Source organism: Bos indicus, chromosome 2 (assembly GCF_029378745.1).
Source record: "Bos indicus isolate NIAB-ARS_2022 breed Sahiwal x Tharparkar chromosome 2, NIAB-ARS_B.indTharparkar_mat_pri_1.0, whole genome shotgun sequence".
NCBI classification, from domain to species: domain Eukaryota; kingdom Metazoa; phylum Chordata; class Mammalia; order Artiodactyla; family Bovidae; genus Bos; species Bos indicus.
In genome coordinates this window covers 94,992,646-95,011,434 of record NC_091761.1, presented here as the reverse complement: position 1 = coordinate 95,011,434, position 18,789 = coordinate 94,992,646, and the positions used below count along the sequence as shown (strand labels likewise).

At 41.8% G+C, this 18,789-nt stretch overlaps 1 protein-coding gene across 3 annotated transcripts in view; it reads left to right on the top strand.

The window, feature by feature from the left end:
* MDH1B (malate dehydrogenase 1B) overlaps positions 1-18,789 on the top strand; it is a 36,032-nt gene that overhangs the window by 10,903 nt on the left and 6,340 nt on the right. For 2 of the 3 annotated variants that reach the window (XM_070770854.1, XM_019975865.2), the window contains exons 5-10: positions 1,158-1,654; positions 6,524-6,665; positions 8,016-8,179; positions 10,896-11,035; positions 11,353-11,404; positions 17,675-17,755. In XM_070770854.1, coding sequence (XP_070626955.1) covers positions 1,158-1,654; positions 6,524-6,665; positions 8,016-8,179; positions 10,896-11,035; positions 11,353-11,404; positions 17,675-17,755 — 1,076 coding nt within the window. The remainder of the gene's footprint in view (positions 1-1,157; positions 1,655-6,523; positions 6,666-8,015; positions 8,180-10,895; positions 11,036-11,352; positions 11,405-17,674; positions 17,756-18,789) is intronic. The other variant, XM_070770859.1, reaches the window with a different exon arrangement.

Sequence of the window (18,789 nt, the reverse complement as noted above, 5' to 3'; positions counted from 1 at the left end):
GCACATACATACCGAATCTAAAAGCAGCTTTATAGCAAAGATATTTACTTTGCGTAACTGTCTCCAGCCCTCCTGCCCTCTCTCTGTGTGTCTCTTGCTGTCTGTCCCCATACCATCCTTCCCTTCCCCTTCCTTTCTCCCCTCTCCCCCATCTTCCTGACTGCTGCCTTCTTCCTCTCCCACACATGCTAGCACCGTCCTCATTCTTGGGTCTTCCCGATGCACTCATTCTCTGTAACCTCCCCTCCTCTCGATCCTGCCCCTTCTTTCTTTTTCTCTTTCTCACTTTCATCACTCTCGCTGTCAGTGCTGGGTGGACACATTCAATGTTTGTCATTGCTTTTTCTCTCTTTCTCTGCACTGTGTCTCTCTTTGTTTCTTTTGCTGTCCATCTTACGATATCTCTCCCTGTCCTTTTCCTCACTGCTTAATCTGTCTCTCACACTGCCCTTCTTACTGCTTATGTGTGTATCCTAATATACATACTCAGCTGAAAAATTATTTATTATGAAATATTCAAAATGCTAAAAGAACTGAAAATGATGTAATAACCATACATGAACCAAACACCCAGATTTAATATTTCATCTGCTTTAGATATTTTTAAAGGATTAAAATGGTACAGATGCTCTTGAAAACCCCATTGCAGCTCTCTCCAAATCCAGAATGAAAACCAAAAGTGCCCACATGTATTCCTGAAGTCCCCTAATGATAATGAGGTCGTTAGGGCTCTCATTATCAGCCGAGCTATAGAGTACTCAAATACTGGCTGAATTGTGGGTACAGATACATGACACCTTGCCTGTGTTCAACTGAATGACTAATACTTTCACACTTTCAAACATGAAATTACAGTAACATGACAGTTCTTTTAAATTTTGCTTTCTGCCTATTCTGTTTAATTGGAAAAGCCTTATAAACAAGTACACTTCTTACCGTGGGATTGTTTTCTGATAACCAAAACAAGAAGTTAGCAGTGAGAAATTTTTTGTTTTACTTTTGATTCCTGGCCTTAAAAAAATCTGTGCAGCTGTGTATGTCAATTTAAGATACTAATCAAGTATTAATCCACATGTAGAAAAATACCTGTTAAGAATAGAGCCTGAAAAGGAGCCCAAGATTTACCCATTCATAATCTGGTTTTCCATTTTTATTAGTGCATCATCTCTTGCCTGCTACCATCTAATTCCCATCTTGACAAGTGGTGAAGTGTTTGGACCACAAATGGAAATCAGCATAAACCTATTTGACAATAAGCACACAGAAGAAAAACTCATAAGCCACAAACAAGAGGCTGAGGACCTGGCGTCACCCTGCCTCCAGAGTGTGTCCATCTGCACCCAAGCAGAAGAGGCCTTCCACGGGGCCCACGTGATCATCATCCTGGATGACCACGTGGACAAGGAGATAAACAGTCTGGAAGACTGCATTCGCAGCAGAGCTCCTCTGTGTCAGCTCTACGGATCCTTGATTGAGAAAAATGCTCACAATTTTGCCAAAATTATTGTGGGAGGGAAAACCTTTGTGAATCTCAAAACTGCTTTGCTTATGAAATATGCCCCAACCTTTGCCCGCAATATTATCGCAGTGGCCTTGGGTGTGGAAGGCCAAGCGAAGGCAGCACTGGCCAGGAAACTGAAAATTACTCCCTCATGTGAGTGAGCTCAAGTTTCCATGTCTGGTTTTTAACAGATATCCCAGCAGCAGATTCCAGGAAGAACCTGTCCCCTTCTAAAATCAGTCAGGATATCAAAGTATGGAGCAGATGCCAAGAATTTCTGATTGTGTGATTTCAGCACTGTGCAAACATTTTAATTTTTGTTGTTGTTCCGTCACTCAGCTGTGTCCAGCTCTGTTGTGACCCCATGAAATGCAGGCTTTTCTGTCCATCACTATCTCCTTGAGTTTTCCCAAACTCATGTCCATTGAGTCAGTGATGCCATCCAACCATCTCATCTTCTGTCACACCCTTCTCCTCTTGTCCTCAATCCTTCCCAGGGGGAAAGATCAGGGGCTTTTCCAATGAGTCACCTCTTTGCATCAGGTGGCCAAAGTATTGAAACTTCAGCATCAGTCCTTCCAGTGAATATTCAGGGTTGATTTCCTTTAGGATTGACTGGTTTGATCTCTTTAGCTTTTATGACTAGCTGATCTTTTAACATCATTATAAAAGTTAAGAAACAAATATTTAAATAATAAGATTCCTATTTCTCAAGTAGTAATTTGAAACTTAATATTCAATTTTTTCCCCCATGAGAATAGTTATCTAAGGTCATCAGTGTTTTTTAAAACATATTCAGGGCTCTGTTAAAATGGTCCCACCCCACTTCCCAGCTGTGTGACTTAGGGCAATCACTTAACCTTACTGTACTTTATTTCCTCACCCATAAAATCAGGATGTGAGTACCACCTACCTCCTAGAATTGATGCCAAGACTCAAAGAGATAGCATTTTAGAAGGGCTTGGAGGAGTGTGTGGCACATGGTAATGGTTTGTAAGGATCAGTTCAGTTCAGTTCAGTCACTCAGTCGTGTCCGACTCTTTGCGACCCCATGAATCACAGCACACCAGGCCTCCCTGTCCATCACCAACTCCCGGAGTTCACTCAGACTCACGTCCATTGAGTCAGTGATGCCATCCAGCCATCTCATCCTCTGTCATCCCCTTCTCCTCCTGCCCCCAATCCCTCCCAGCATCAGAGTCTTTTCCAATGAGTCAACTCTTCACATGAGGTGGCCAAAGTACTGGACTTTCAGCTTTAGCATCATTCCTTCCAAAGAAATCCCAGGGCTGATCTCCTTCACAATGGACTGGTTGGATCTCCTTGCAGTCCAAGGGACTCTCAAGAGTCTTCTCCAACACCACAGTTCAAAAGCATCAGTTCTTCGGTGCTCAGCCTTCTTCACAGTCCAACTCTCACATCCATACATGACCACAGGAAAAATCATAGCCTTGACTAGACGAACCTTTGTTGGCAAAGTCATGTCTCTGCTTTTGAATATGCTGTCTAGGTTGGTCATAACTTTCCTTCCAAGGAGTAAGCGTCTTTTAATTTCATGGCTGCAGTCACCATCTGTGGTGATTTTGGAGCCCAAAAAAATAAAGTCTGACACTGTTTCCACTGTTTCCCCATCTATTTCCCATGAAGTGGTGGGACCGGATGCCATGATCTTCGTTTTCTGAATGTTGAGCTTTAAGCCAACTTTTTCACTCTCCACTTTCACTTTCATCAAGAGGCTTTTTACTTCCTCTTCACTTTCTGCCATAAGGGTGGTATCATCTGTGTATCTGAGGTTATTGATATTTCTCCTGGCAATCTTGATTCCAGCTTGTGTTTCTTCCAGTCCAGTGTTTCTCATGATGTACTCTGCATATAAGTTAAATAAAAAGGGTGACAATATACAGCCTTGAGGTACTCCTTTTCCTATTTGGAACCAGTCTGTTGTTCCATGTCCAGTTCTAACTGTTGCTTCCTGACCGGCATACAAATTTCTCAAGAGGCAGATCAGATCTTTTTTTTTTTCTTTTCTGCTTCTCCTGTGCTCCCTTTAAATACAATTCATCTTCTGACTCTGTCTCATCCTCTTATGATTCTCAAGTCTACCAGCCCAAACAGTACTAGGAACAGAATCTGTTCCTCAGCTTGTGTTTCTTCCAGTCCAGCGTTTCTCATGATGTACTCTGCATATAAGTTAAATAAGCAGGGTGAGAATATACAGCCTTGATGTACTCCTTTTCCTATTTGGAACCAGTCTGTTGTTCCATGTCCAGTTCTAACTGTTGCTTCCTGACCTGCATACAGGTTTCTTAAGAAGCAGGTCAGGTGGTGTGGTATTCCCATCTCTTTCAGAATTTTCCAGTTTGTTGTGATCCACACAGTCAAAGGCTTTGGCATAGTCAATAAAGCAGAAATAGATGTTTTTCTGAAACTCTCTTGCTTTTTTGATGATCCAGCAGATGTTGGCAATTTGATCTCTGGTTCCTCTGTCTTTTCTAAAACCAGCTTGAACATCTGGAAGTTCACAGTTCACGTAATGTTGAAGCCTGACTTGGAGAATTTTTAATATTACTTTACTAGTGTGTGAAATGAGTGCAATTGTGCAGTAGTTTGAACATTCTTTGGCATTGCCTTTCTTTAGGATTGGAATGAAAATTGACCTTTTCCAGTCCTGTGGTCACTGCTGTGTTTTCCAAATTTGCTGGCATATTGAGTGCAGCACTTTCACAGCATCATCTTTTAAGATTTGAAATAGCTCCACTGGAATTCCATCACCTCCGCTAGCTTTGTTCATAGTGATGCTTCCTAAGGCCTACTTGACTTTGCATTCCAGGATATCTGGCTCTAGGTGAGTGGTCACACCATCATGATTATCTGTGTCATGAGATCTTTTTTGTATAAGTCTTTGTATTCTTGCCACCTCTTCTTAATATCTTCTGCTTCTGTTAGGCCCATACAATTTCTGTCCTTTATTGTGCCCATCTTTGCATGAAATATTCCCTTGGTATCTCTAATGTTCTTGAGGAGATCTCTAGTCTTTCCCATTCTATTGTTTTCCTCTATTGCTTTGCACTGATCACTGAGGAGGGCTTTCTTATCTCTCCTTGTTATTCTCTGAAACTCTATATTCAAATGGGTATATCTTTCCTTTTCTCCTTTGCCTTTCGCTTCATACAAGTGACAGAAAGTCCACTCAAAGAGACAGAAGTCAGACAGAGGGTATTTTCCCACATAACAGTGCAGGGGTAGTTCTTATTTTAGGCATAGCCAGATGCTGGAATTCAAATGATGATGTCAAGCCTGGGTGTGCTCTCACTTGGCTCATCACTCAGCTCGGCTTTCCATAGCTTTGGTCTGATTCTCAGACTGACTTTCTCTAAAAAGTGGCAAAATGGCCCCTGGCATCATCGTTCAATAACCACATGGGGAGAAAAAAATACTCTCTTAATTCTTTGTATAAAATCTAGCAGAATATTTTGTCATTGGCTGCGCTTGAACCATGTGTTGTTGTTCAGTCACTAAGTTGTGTCTGAGTCTTTGCAACCCCATGGACTATAGCACACCAGGCTTCCCTGTCCCTTACCATCTCCCAGAGTTTGCCCAAGTTCATGTCCATTGAATCCGTGATGCTATCTAACCATCTCATCCTCTGCCACTCTCTTCTCCTTTTGCCTTCAATCTTGGACCATGTGCCCGTCTCCTGATGGGAGATCAGGAGATCTGTTCAACTCTTGTGATCAGAATAGGAGATTGGATCAACTGCTGTGATCAGAAATCTGGAATCTAGGTCTCGTACCCATTGATAGACTTGAGGTATGAGAACAGCTTTACCCAAACCAAATGGGCTGAAACTGGGGAGGGGTACCTTAAAGAAAAACTTGTATGCAGTTAAAGAAAAAAAAAAAAGAAATATTAGGGGAAAAAAAGCAGATGTCCACTGTAACTTTCTCTAGCGTAACTTAAGGCATTTAGAACCATAAAGGGCCTTAAAGCTTACAAGAAAGATCTTTTTCCTACTGCCTGCCTTTGAACACAACTCTCAGAGTGTGGTAACTGAAACTGCTGGAGCTGTTTTTGGGCCATGAGGGGAGGGCCAAGACAATAACATCTTTGAGCTGCTGAACAAACACCAGTGTCACTGCCTACCTCGACTTATTAATTGAGATAAGTGAACTTCCAGTTAAACTAAGTCAGAAGGACATTCTGTTACTTGAAGCCAACAGCAAACTTAGCTCATACATATGGGAAGAATTCTATCGCCATACTAGCAAGTGGTATGAAATGATAAGAAATTAAGTTTTTAAGCAAATAAGTTGATAAGTAAATGCCTTCTTTCCCCTTGGATACATTTGTAAAAAATCCACAATTATTAGAATCGTATTAAATGCCAATCCCCATTTCTCTCTAACTGCATCCTCTTCTTTTTCTTCGAAGTACGTATTATGTTTTTAGTAGTTATTTTCTCACTCACTCCCCTCCACCCCCAGAATATTGCAGGAATTTGGGCTGATTTGTTTTCTTCTGAGCCTCCCATCTAAAAGTACCTCCTACATACAAGCTGATTCAGTAACTCTGTGGATTAAGGTGTTCCTCGGGGGTCCTCTTAGTTCAACACCCCCATGTTGCAGGAAATGAACGCCATGCAGGGAGTCAAGTGACTTGCCCAAATTTTCATTCCAGTCTAGAATCAAGGACTCATTGTCAGAATCAAAGCAGATAAAAAAAAAATCCTCTTCATGGCAAGCAGAGCGTGATGTTAGGATCACAGCAGGGGTTTCATTTTCAGTAGCAGTTTCACTCAGGGAACATTTCAGTATCTCCTGAATACAGTCATGTGCCCACACCACCCACAACCATTATTAAGAATGGCCAAACCCTGGCGATTAAGGAGATGATCCACATCATTTGCAGAGTTTTAGGGAGCATGAATCTGTCTGTTTTAAAAGGACCAATTGTAAAACAAGCACACAAACAAAGGCTGCAGGCCATTTTTTATGTTATATTATTTTTAAAATTTCTTCACAGGCATCAAAGATGTGATCATTTGGGGTAATATTAGTGGAAATAACTACGTTGATCTGAGAAAAGCCAAGGTTTACAGATATGAGAGCGCTATTTGGGGACCTCCGCACTATTCACGCCCTGTTTTAAGCCTGCTTTTTGACAGGTATGGTATCTCTTTAAGTGAAGTATTCTAACAAGGTTGAATAAACATATAATAATTGTTATAATCTTTTAAAAATCATCTTAGAAATCTGTGTACAAAAATAACCTGATTGTTCATACTCAGCCTCATTTATGCTTTCTATTGAAGAAGCAAAGAAAATTCCACAGAATTTCAACCAGTCAGACCCCACCTCCAATTTATTTGATTTTGGAATTATGAATTTTTATATTTCAGATTATCCTTAAAGTGGTTCACATATTCCATTAATGTTATTGCTAAAGCAAACCTATATAAAGTGCTTAACGCAAAGACAGAGATATGTGTTCAAGTCAAAACTAGTTGAAACAAGCTTCGAGAATTAGGAATTCCGGTGAGCAGGTCCAGGCCAAGCTGGGTGCTCAGTCTCAGGAGAGACAGAATCGAGACGCACTAAGAAGCATTGTCTCTGGAGCCAAGCCACCTTGGTTGGAATTGTCATTCAGTCACTTATTAACTGTGTGACTTTAGAGAAGTTACTTAGTGTCTCTGTGCCCTGGTTTTTCCATGTGCCAACTGGAAACAGTAACAGAGTACGGGCCTTACAGAGTTCCCGGAAAGACGAAATGGATTAAGACAGGCAAGGCCCTCAGAACTGTGCCTGTCACAATCAGCACCACCATCTCAAAAAGAGTGTGGGAAGAAGCAGAGGGAGGGACGCATTTGGAACTTTTTTCTAAACTTTGCGGTACTTTCCCAGTGGTAACACATGCATCTCATCACCCCTTTCTTCCCTTCCCTTCCTTCACCCATGCCTAGAATTTGTGTCCTTGGGCTCACCTTCTTGGAGTACAGTTCCTGCGATTCTACTGAATGGCTCCCTGGCAGGGCCAGCATCTCCTGGAGCTGTTGTGCTGGCTCAGCAGGGACGGCCTTTTCATGCTTGTTCTAGTCCAGCTGGACTATTCCCTGAGTTTTTAAACTTCAGATTATAAAAACTTAAGAATTCCTTACTTCCCAATATGAGGAAGTCAGCATTTCATGATATTTTATTTAAAATGAAAGATACCCCTGACTCTAAGATAGCCTCTACATAGAATACATTCTTTAGATGAAATTGCTCTTGCAGCCTTTGGCCACTCTTCTGTGTTCATATTTATTTTATCATGGTTTTAGCTTGAAACTTTAGGACTCCTTTCTGCCCTGTTTAATTACTTGACTCTTTATGGGATTGAAGAAGTTTGAAGAGGGATTCAGTCATACTTCTGTTTTGTGGAGGTGATTTCTTGTATTTAGATGCACTGACCCAGGGAACATTCTTTTTCATTCCTAGTCCTTTCTCCATTGTAAAGTCGTTTCCTTCTCTCCTCACAGGGAGTGGGTAAACAGAGAGTTTGTGGTGAGTCTTAAAACACTGACTGCCACAGGAAGACAATTCGGAGGCATGTTAGCTGCGCACAGTATAGCCACTACGCTGAAATACTGGTGCCATGGCTCACCCCCGGGGGAGATTGTGTCTCTAGGGGTACTGAGTGAAGGTAAATCTGATTTTTTTTTGTATCTTATGATGATTAAAAACCTCAATGTATGCCTTGTGCTCCTACTTTTGTGTCCTCACCTGTCTACCTCTTTACAGGTTCTGTGAGCTATCTGGATTTTCACAATTCTATAATCTTGCATGCATGCGTGCATTCCTTCACTCGTCCATTCAGCAATGCCGCAGTAGTTTGTGTGTATGTGCTGGGAACACACACAGGGAGAAAGCCTGGCTTCTGCCTTTTAGGAAACTCACAGCAGAGAAAAGGAGAGTCACATATGTCAATGAAATCATTCCATTAAGTTTTTCTCACTGTTTCCCAGCTGAAGAAGGGAAAGCAAGTTCAGTTTTCAGTAGGCAGCAGAAAGAATCAAGACAGGCATCATAAAGGAGGGGACACTTCAGAAGTGTCATCTGCAAGTTTGAGTCATGTTTCCCTGACAGACAAGTATGGGAAAAACACCTGGGTGCAGGAGCCGCAGGAGCAAAGACACAGATGCAAGATACAAAGGGCACAGGAATGTGGAAAGCTTGCTCTCCATCCGCAAAAGATGTGTATATATTTTTATATCCTTACTATTTTAATCTGCTAGAAACTATACAGAGCACTTCTGTGTTTAAAATATAGGAAAGAAAGAATAGCTGATGCTCTACCTAGAGCGTAGGCTCTACCTAGAGTATCTCTTACCTTACAGCTTTCCATTCTCCCTGAGCAAAGCCCATTCATTCCCAAAGCTCCAGGCCTGGGTCTCACTGCTGAGCCCTGCCCTATGAACCATTGCCACCTGGATGTCATGTTGTCACTTCAAACTGACATACTCCAAATTAAACCTATTGTCTTGCTCCCCGATGTGATCCACCTCTTGTATCCTTTATGTAACTAATGGAACCATGATTCTTCCCAGTGTTTCAGTGACTATGGTGCAGCTCAAGGAAGTCTCCCCAAATCCTGCAAGTCAGAATTCATGTCTGTCTCTCTTCTGTACTCACATAGCATGTGTTCCTCTATTGGAGAAGATATCACAGCCTGCCTTTATGGATGGGCTGTTAGCCTCATATGTCCTCTCCATTAGAGTTCATCCGCTCTGAGGGCAGGGCCTTGGCTGGGTCTTCTTGTTGCTCCTTCATGGGTAGACGCTCAAAGAGTCTTGTTCAACTAAAGTGAAAATGCACGAACATCCCATCATGTGAATTCAAATCACTGTGTTACCTTTTTAGTGAATTAGGCATTTAAAACCTCACCTTTTTTTGGTAAAAAGTTTAATTAGGAAGTCCCTGGTGTAATTAGGGAAGTGGTTAGTACTCCATGCTTCCATTGCAGGGGGCATGGGTTTGAACCCTGGTCAGAGAACTAAGATTCCACATGGCCAAAAGTTTAATCTCTATAGGAATTCATCAATAAGTGCTCAATGCTGAGGGCAAGTGAGGTGAGAAGCAAGTGATCATTGTGTCCCTGAGACGGTTCCACATATATAAGCTCCCACTGCAGTATTCTTGGGCTTTCCTGGTGGCTCAGACAGTAAAGAATCCACCTGCAATGCGGGAGACCTAGATTCGATCCCTGGATGGGGAAGATCCCCTGGAGGAGGGTATGGCAACCCACTGCAGTATTCTTGCCTGGAGAATCCCCATGGACAGAGGAGCCTGGCGGGCTACAGTCCATGGGGTCGCAAAGAGTTGGACATGACTAAGCGCAGCATAGCACAGTGTGTATATATCAATCCCATCCTTCTAATTTATCCCTCCCCTCTTTCTCTTTGGTAACCATGAGTTGTTTTCTATGTATGTGGGTCTACTTCTGTCTTGTAAATAAGTTCATTTGTATCCATTTTTTTTATATTTCACATATAAGTGATATCATATGGTATTTATCTTTGTCGTACTTAGTATGATGATCTCTAGGTCCATCCATATTACTGCAAATGGAATTATTTCACTCTTTTTTATGGGTGAGTAGTATTTCGTTATAATATGTTAACACATCTTCTTTATCCAGTCATCTATCAATGGATGTCTAGGTTACTTTTACATCTTGGCTATTGTAAATAGTACTATGAATTTTGGAATGCATATATCTTTTCAAATTAGAGTTTTCTCCACAAACATGCCCAGGAGTGGGATTACAGGATCATATGGTAACTTTAGTTTTTTAAGGAACCTCCACACTGTTCTCCATAGTGACAACATTTTTGATGACTAGAATGGTGTGAATAATTTTCCTACTTGATTGAGGCATGAAAACAGGAGGCATTTTATCTGAAGGTTGCTCAGTTAGTAATAAACATTATCAATCTTTTTATTTGGAGCACATTTAAACTGGGAACTGGAATTGTGAGAAAATCACCAGCTCTCCTTCCCAGTGCTCGCTCCTTGGCTCTGTGATTGCAGTCATAAGTTGAAAGAGCAAAGGCCAGATTGGACAAGTGTCTAGGGCTCAGGGGCTACCTAGAGGCCCAAGGAAAAACTAAGGAAGCAGACAAAAGGAATCCAGACAAGGTGGGAGAGAAGGACTGCATTAGTCCTCGAGGCAGGGGCAGGCCATGTGAACCCAGCAGGGATGAAAGGGATAAAGAAGGAACAGCGAAAGTTTAGGTCCACTATTATCATTAAAAACCATGTCATTTAAAACTATGTCTGTCCTTCTCTACAGTGTCACCAGGAAGCTTTATTTATCCAAGTGCTTTTGTCTTGCTTTGCTTTGTGTTTATTCCCTGCAGGCCAGTTTGGTATTCCTAAAGGGATTGTCTTTTCTATGCCTGTGAAATTTGAGAATGGAACTTGGGTGGTTCTTACAGATCTCAAAAATACAGAAATAAGTCAACAAGCAATGACCAGAATGGCAAATGATCTAATTCAGGTAATGTCAGAATAGCCACAAGGAAACTGACTTTAATAATGGCCTTAAATGGATTCCCCTAGATCAAGGCATACGCTGTTTTACTGTGGTTTCAATTTGCATCTTATTCCTAGGAACAATAGAAGGCCATAAAAGTTTTGAGAAATCAGCAGAAGATCGCTACTTACTTGATTGTGTAATTTCTAGTATGTTAAAGATAGTAGTTGGTTACTTAAATATCCAGAATCAAGGTACATTTCTAGTAAAGAATGATTAGGTTACTAATGTGGTCATTTAATTCTCTGATTACAAAACTTTTTTGCAAAATTTTTCCACAGGAGCAACTTGTTGCACTTGGAGAGTTGGCAAATTTTCAGCCATATCAATCAGGTAATCTATTAGATATGAAATTTTATAGGGCTGCTATTAAAATAGTATTAAAGTATGTGTTAAAACAAAATCACTATTTAAATAAATCTAATCCATATTTCATCACTTTTCAGGTAAATTATTGACAAAATAAACTATAGGTATAGTGTATCCTTTGAAATAAAGTATCTGATAAGAATGCTAAAGAAATCACACCTTTAAAACTTTTCTTCTTTTGCTTGTTTATTTTTGGCTATGCTGGGTCTTTGTGCTGTGTGTGGGCCACTCTCTAGATGTGGTCTGTAGGCTTCTCACTGCAGTGGCTTCTCTTGTTGCGGAGCACAGGCTCTAGGCTTGCAGGCTTCAGTGGTTGCGGCACATAAGCTCAGCAGTTATGATACACAGGCTCAGTTGCCCATGGCATGTGCAATCTTCCTGGACCAGGGATCAAACCCATGTCCCCTGCATTGGCAGGCAGCTTCTTATCCACTGTGCCACCAAGGAAGTCCAAGAAATCACATCTTAATGCCACTACTCCCTATTCTCTTATAAACTTTGTGTATCGTGGTTGTTCTTCAGTCACTAAGTCATGTGCATGTGACCCCATGGACTATAGCCCACCAGGCCCCTCTGTCCCTGGAATCTTACAGGCAAGAATACCAGAGTGGGTTGCCATTTCCTTCTCCAGGGGGTCTTCCCAACCCAGGGACCAAACCCAAGTCTCCTACATTGGCAGGCGGATTCTAACCATATTAGTTTCCTAGAGCTGCCGTAACAAAGTACCACACATGGGTGGCTTAAAACAACAGAACTTTATTCTCTCACAGTCCTGGAGACCAGGAGACCTAAATCAAGGTGTCAGCAAAGCCACACTCTCTCTCTGAAGGCTCTAGGAAAGAATTCTTCCATGCCTCTTTTACCTTCTGGTGGTGATGATTGGCATTCTTGGCTTGTAGCTGCTTCATACCAGTCTCAGCCATAGTCTTCACAAGTCTGTCTTCCCTCTGTGTGTACCTGTTTGCAGATCTCTCTCGGGAAGAACACCAGTCATTGCCTTGGTTGTTGTTCAGTCCGTCAGTCGTGTCAGACTCTGAGATCCCATGAACTGCAGCATGTCAGGCTTCTCTGTCCTTCACCATCTCTAGGAGTTTGCTCAAATTCATGTCCATTGAGTCAGTGATGCCATCCAACCATCTCATCCTCTGTCACTCCCTTCTTCTCCTGCCTTCCTCCCAGCATTGCCTTGGGAGCCCACCTTAATCCAATTTGACCCCATCTTAACTTGATTATATCTGCTAAAACTGTATATCCAAGGAAGGTCACATTTGCTGATACCAGGGATCAGGAATTCAATATATCTTTTTGTATATTTGTGAAACTCACAATACTTACAATTACCTTTAGGTAACTTTAAAAAATAACTTTCAATAAGCTTAGTTTTCTTATTGATATTTTCTCTAATTGTGAACTCACAAGGAAGTGTTCTCATCTTTCTTTCCTTACAGAAAACCTCATCTGAAATATGCAAATACAAAAATAAATAAATAAATTCACTCAAAGAAAGAGCTTTCATCAAGTGTCTTTTGAGAGCTCAACATCCGTTCCTTCTACCATTGTTGATGGAATGTCGACCATCAGCCAGTGCTAGGAGTTAGAAATATGGGGGTGGATAAGATAGACCCATTCTTGCCTTTTGAAACCTACAGTTCATCAGGGATCATAAATTATACCAAGGGCTATAGCTGTAGTGAATCTCAGAATGAGAAGTACAGTGTGCTGTGAAGGCATTTGCCTGGGGATGTGATCAAAGAAGCTGACACAGGAAAGCATACATCAACGTGTTGGAAAAACTGCAAAAAATACCTTGTGTGGCCAAAGCCTAATGAGATGAAGCTGAGAGAGCGAGTGGAGAAGGGTAGATGAAAGTTGCACAGGCTTCTGGATGAAGAATGACCCAATCAGGTTGTGATCAGTTTGGAAAACAGATTGGAACCAAGGCGAGACTATTTGCAGAAGACTGGTATCAGGAGGGTAGCAGAGTGACACAAGGAAGAGACGATTACAGCTAAGGCTGAAGGCTGTAGAATTTTGAAAGACATTTAGGAGGTAGAATTATCAAGACTTGACTATGGATTGGCTCTGGGGAATCTCAGAAGACTCTGACTTCTTTTGGTTAAGTAACTGGGTGGGTTTATCAATATGGGGGAAAAAATGGTAGAGGAACATTATTTGAGAAAGAGAGAGTGTGTGTGCCTGTGTATATTTGTGTGTGTGTGTGTGTTAGGTGAGAGAGGATGTGTGGTGCCAGGGTACAGGAGGAATAAGTTTAGTTGCTTAATTTTGTTTTTTATTTTAATTTTTGTATTAGTTGCTTACATTTTGATTCTGAAATACCTGTGGGGGTATCTCAAATAGATACAACAGATAAGAGAACCACATACTCTCTGGAGCTCATCAGGATCTGCTGCTACTGCTAAGTTGCTTCGGTCATGTCCGACTCTGTGCGACCCCATAGACAGCAGCCCACCAGGCTCCCCTGTCCCTGGGATTCTCCAGGCAAGAATACTGGAGTGGGTTGCCATTTCCTTCTCCAACGCATGAAAGTGAAAAGTGAAAGTGAAGTTGCTGAGTCGTGTCCAACTCTTAGCGACCTCATGGACTGCAGCCTACCAGGCTCCTCCATCCATGGGATTTTCCGGGCAACAGTACTGGAGTGGGGTGCCATTGCCTTCTCCCATGAGGATCTGAACTACATTTATCAAACTGGGAGTTGCTGACTTTATATATATTGGGTTGGCCAGAAAGTTCGGTCGAGTTTTTGTAAGACTTTAAGCTCGAACCAACTTTTTGGCCAATTCAATAGAAGTGAGGCCATAAGCATGATGGAGATTGGAGAGAAAGAGAAGTCCTGGAGGAACTTAGCCTTTAATGATTCAGTAGAACAGCTGACAGAGGACTGACTGTAAATGGGGTGATCAGAGAGCGGGACACGCCCTGGAATCTGATGCCATGGAAGACCAAAAGGCATTGTTTTGGGAATGAAGGCTGGTCTGCACTGTGGGATGCTACCAGGGGATCAAATAAAATGAGACCTGTAAAGTTCCCAATGGATGTAGGACACCGAGGACATTCGTGACTTTGATGAGAGCCCAACAGTTTTGTGGAACAAAGAGGCAAAATTGAAACCAGTGTCGGCAGGGAGGACCAAGCCCCAGAAACTACAGACTTGCTGTGGAGCCAGGGTACTGAGTGCTGTGGGCCTGAGGACGTGTGTGCTGAGAACAGAAAAGGGCCCCCGTGAGGACAGGATGGAAGGTCTTTCTGGACAAGGTGGCATCTAAACGAAGTCATGAGAAAAAAGAAGGTGTTAGCTAAGATGGGGGTAAATGGAAGGGTTGGTCCATTCAGAGAGAGCAACAGGCATATACAAAGGCAGAAATATAAGGCAAAAATTTCTGAGAACTGTCAATTCATTTTATCTGTAAAATAAAATTTGAGGTGAAAAGTGTTAGAAAGTGGAAAGGTTACCTAATCTTGTTAAAACCAGTGAAGGACTTTAGGTAGGAGAGGCACAGGAGCAAATTTAAAATTTGAAATGATCACTGTGTTCATAATAGGAAGAATGTATTGGATGGGAGAGAGCGGAAGTAGTAGTAAGACCAGTTTGGGGGCTTTTTTGGCAGGTAGAGTAATTATGAGGGCCCTAACCAAGAAGTGGCCATGAAATGTAGAGAAGGGGCTAGATTTGAAGATATAAAGTTAACAGAACTTGATCATCTGAGATATAGGGTAAGAGAGAGCTTGGGATGGGATGAAGAATGCCCCAACGTGTTTGGCATCTCGACATACGGTGGAGACATTCCTTAAGACAGAACTTCCCAAACCATCAGCCACACATGGGTTGGGACATGGAGCTAGTGATCTCCTTAGCTCCAGAGACTGAATCTGGAGCAACTGGAGTCCCCAGGCTGGTTGCCTCTATTGTCTTGGTCATTTTTTATGTGTGCTAAATAATGAAAATTATTGGGAAGCTGTGGTCAAGGTAAGGGCTATAGAAGAAGAAGCAGGTTTTCCAGAGGCATCTGTGTCCAGTGGGTAAGGGACCCATGGTCTCTGGAGGCCAGGAGAGAGATCTGGGCTGGAGATGAGGCTACAGAGTCATCAGTAACTAACTGGTAGTCTTTTAGAAGTTGATAACCATGGTGACCCTGTGGGGAAGGACCTGACTGTTTGAGGAAGGGAGACTTCTTCACTGCTTGGTCTCTCGTGCCTTTTAAATTTCATTCTGCGGGTATGTTTGACACATTCAAAAATATGTGTCAGAGAGAGAGATATCTGGATGGATGGGTGTTAACATTCAACTACCATTGGAGAAGGAGGAATGCGAGGAGAAAGATCCTCAAGATAGGAATAGAAAACAAGCTTCAGAGCACAGGGATCAGATACCAACAGGAAGCATCTCTTCTGCTGAGACCTCAGAGAAGGGAGAGGTGATGGATAGGACGCAGGGAATTTTGTGGGGGGGGGTGGGATTCAGAACAAAAATGGCAGTAAGGCTAGGTACCAGTGATCAAAGTCTAGGGGGAAGCTAGGGTTGTAAGGAAAGAGGTGAAGATTTGAAATAATTTGTTAAGAGGAAAGGAAAGAAGGACAATGGAAAAAGTCATAATTTTCTTTCAGATCTAAGGTCTCAGTGGAATTTAAAGACAGTGACATTTGTAATAACTCCAGTGTACATTTGTGTGATTGCTTGTAATGGTGCTCAGCTGCCTGGATGCAGGAAAGGAATTCCAGATGTATGATTTGCAGTAAGTTCTGAAATATCAGAGAGTGCTGCCACCCCTCCACTTAGAATACAAATAACATTTGGAATAAAGATGACACTATACAGTATTCCAACAAAATTCTAAGTATTTCCATGATGACTTTATGTGGAATATCAAATTATCTTCCCAAAGTTTTTATGTTTCTCCTATTTTTTTTTTTTTCTTGTATGTGTGTGTCTTGTTTGGCTGGCACCCTAAATGGGTGCTCAGGTGATTTGGTCATTGGTATTAACATGGGAACAGAAAAATGAGTGCACTTTTGTTACTCTGCTTGGCATTTGGGTTGGAAGCAAGTGAGGCAGTGGAGAGAGGGTAATTGAAAGAAAGCTGATGAAGTAATGGACTACAGGGGGTCTCTACTGGATAAAGAAGGGAGGATAAGTAGAAATAACATTTAGAAAATCTAGGCAGGGGTAGGATAATATTGAAAACATTGAACAATCAGTGTGATACAGATTTCAACCAATTTAAGAAGTTGCTGCCCCTCAGAATTGATTAACTAGTAAAGAGAAGCTGGCAGGGTACCAAAGAATGCCCTTGGTCATACCCAAAAAGGTTTAATGAGGTCAAAGTACCAGCAGTGCAGGAAGTGCAGAGAGACCACAAGGAAACGAGGTTATGTGCAGAGGGTAGCTTTTGAGACTTGAGACCCAGTTCTGGCTGGTGGTCAAGTTGCCAGGAGTGGGCCAGACCAAACAAAGCCTCAAGACAGCATGCAGGTGGGAGTGGGTACAGAAGTCCAATGAGGAGTTGCATTTACCTTGAACTTTTGTATGCTCAGAATGTAAGGCCTTCTTTTCTGGCCTGGCAGGCAAGAGTTGCAAACTCTTCTTATGATATTGACTGATAAGGCAGTCATTCTAAACTTGACTCCATTGACTGATTGTTAGTCCTAAATTTCTCATAACCCTTGCATTGTAGAAGGTTTTCTGAAAGAAAATGACCTGATTTTATGCTATGTTTTTATTAACAAGAGTTAAGTCATATACATACATGTATTAGTCATTCAGTCACGTCTGACTCTTTGCAACCCCATGAACTGTAGCCTGCCAGACTTCTCTGGCAAGAATGGAATTCTCCAGGCAAGAATGCTGGAGTGGGTAACCATTCCCTTTCTCCAGGGGATCTTCTAACCTGGGTCCCTGGGTCTCCTGCATTGTAGGCAGATTCTTAACCATCTGAGCCAACAGGGAAGCCCCATACACACACACACACACACACACACACACACACACACACACACACGTATGTGTGTTCACTCATTTGATCATGACTCTCTCACCATTGGACCCTTGTACCTTGCCCAAAACACTGTTCCAAAGATTCCAAGATTAGCGCGTTGAAAATAATCAGAACTTGGCAGATTGTGGAAATTTCTGCTTATTATCATATCAATGAGATAATTCATGTATGAGATTTGTTTAATCTTTTCAATTAATTTAATACTTAATTTCCCTACTTTTAGAAACTGACTTAAACCAAGAAGATGTAAAGACCACCTTACCCACCAAAAATGACCATCAGGAACGTCGAAAAGTGTCAGATGGTAGGTATATCATTTGGAAAAAAGAAATGCGCTTTTATCCAAAGCTTAACATGAAATTTCAGAGAAAGGATCATCTGTTAGCTATAAAATGGAAGTTAAATCTTTCATCTCCCTCATCCTATACCCAAAAATATCATTGTTAAAAATCTATTGAAATCTTTGAAGGAAAGTACCAGATATTCACTAAGTACCTTCTAGATACTGGTCACTGTGAAAGACACTGGGGCCCATAGTAAGGCAGCTGTGGCCACACAAACACGGGGAAAGGAGCCCTGGAGAATACAACAAAGTGAACACCAAGATACACAGTGAATTAAAAAACGCAATGAAACAGGGCAAGATAGGACACAAAGGAACGAAGCAAGTAATCTAGAAACTCACAAGGAAAGAAAAGATCCTTGTAATGTGTGAAGGAGGAAATTTAATGATATTTTGAAATCTAGCTGAGACTTAAGATGGTAAAAATAATCAAATAGGCACTTATTTATTTATTCAGAAACTGTGCTGGTTTAGTCACACAGGATGAAAAAATTCTAGCAGACTGCCATACCATGAGGTACATATGTTTAACGGTTCTGTACTATAGATTTAAAATTTTGTGAAAAGGGTAAATTCCATGTTATATATTTTTATCACACACTCACGTACACATTTTGAGAGGTGCTAGGAATGTCAACATAGATCAGATTTCTTCCTTGCCCTCAAAGTGCTCACCGTCTAGCATGGGAGACAGCAAAGCAGAGCAAAAACTACCCTGTTGAGAGATAAGTGTTATGATAGAGAGAGGCCCAGGGTATAGGGAAACCACATAAAGAGTGCTAGGAAAGGGGCTTTCAAGAAGAGATAAAATGGGAACTGAGCCTCAAAGGAGGAGTAAGAATCACTCCTGTAACTTGGTGAAAGGAGGTGTGCTAATGGAGGGGCAGGTAGGGAAGAGATTGTGAAAGGTGTCCCACCAGAAGGAAAAACAGGAGCAAAGCAGGCATGTCAGGGAGTCCAGGCAGGGCCAGAAGCGTGAAACTGTTCAGTTCAGT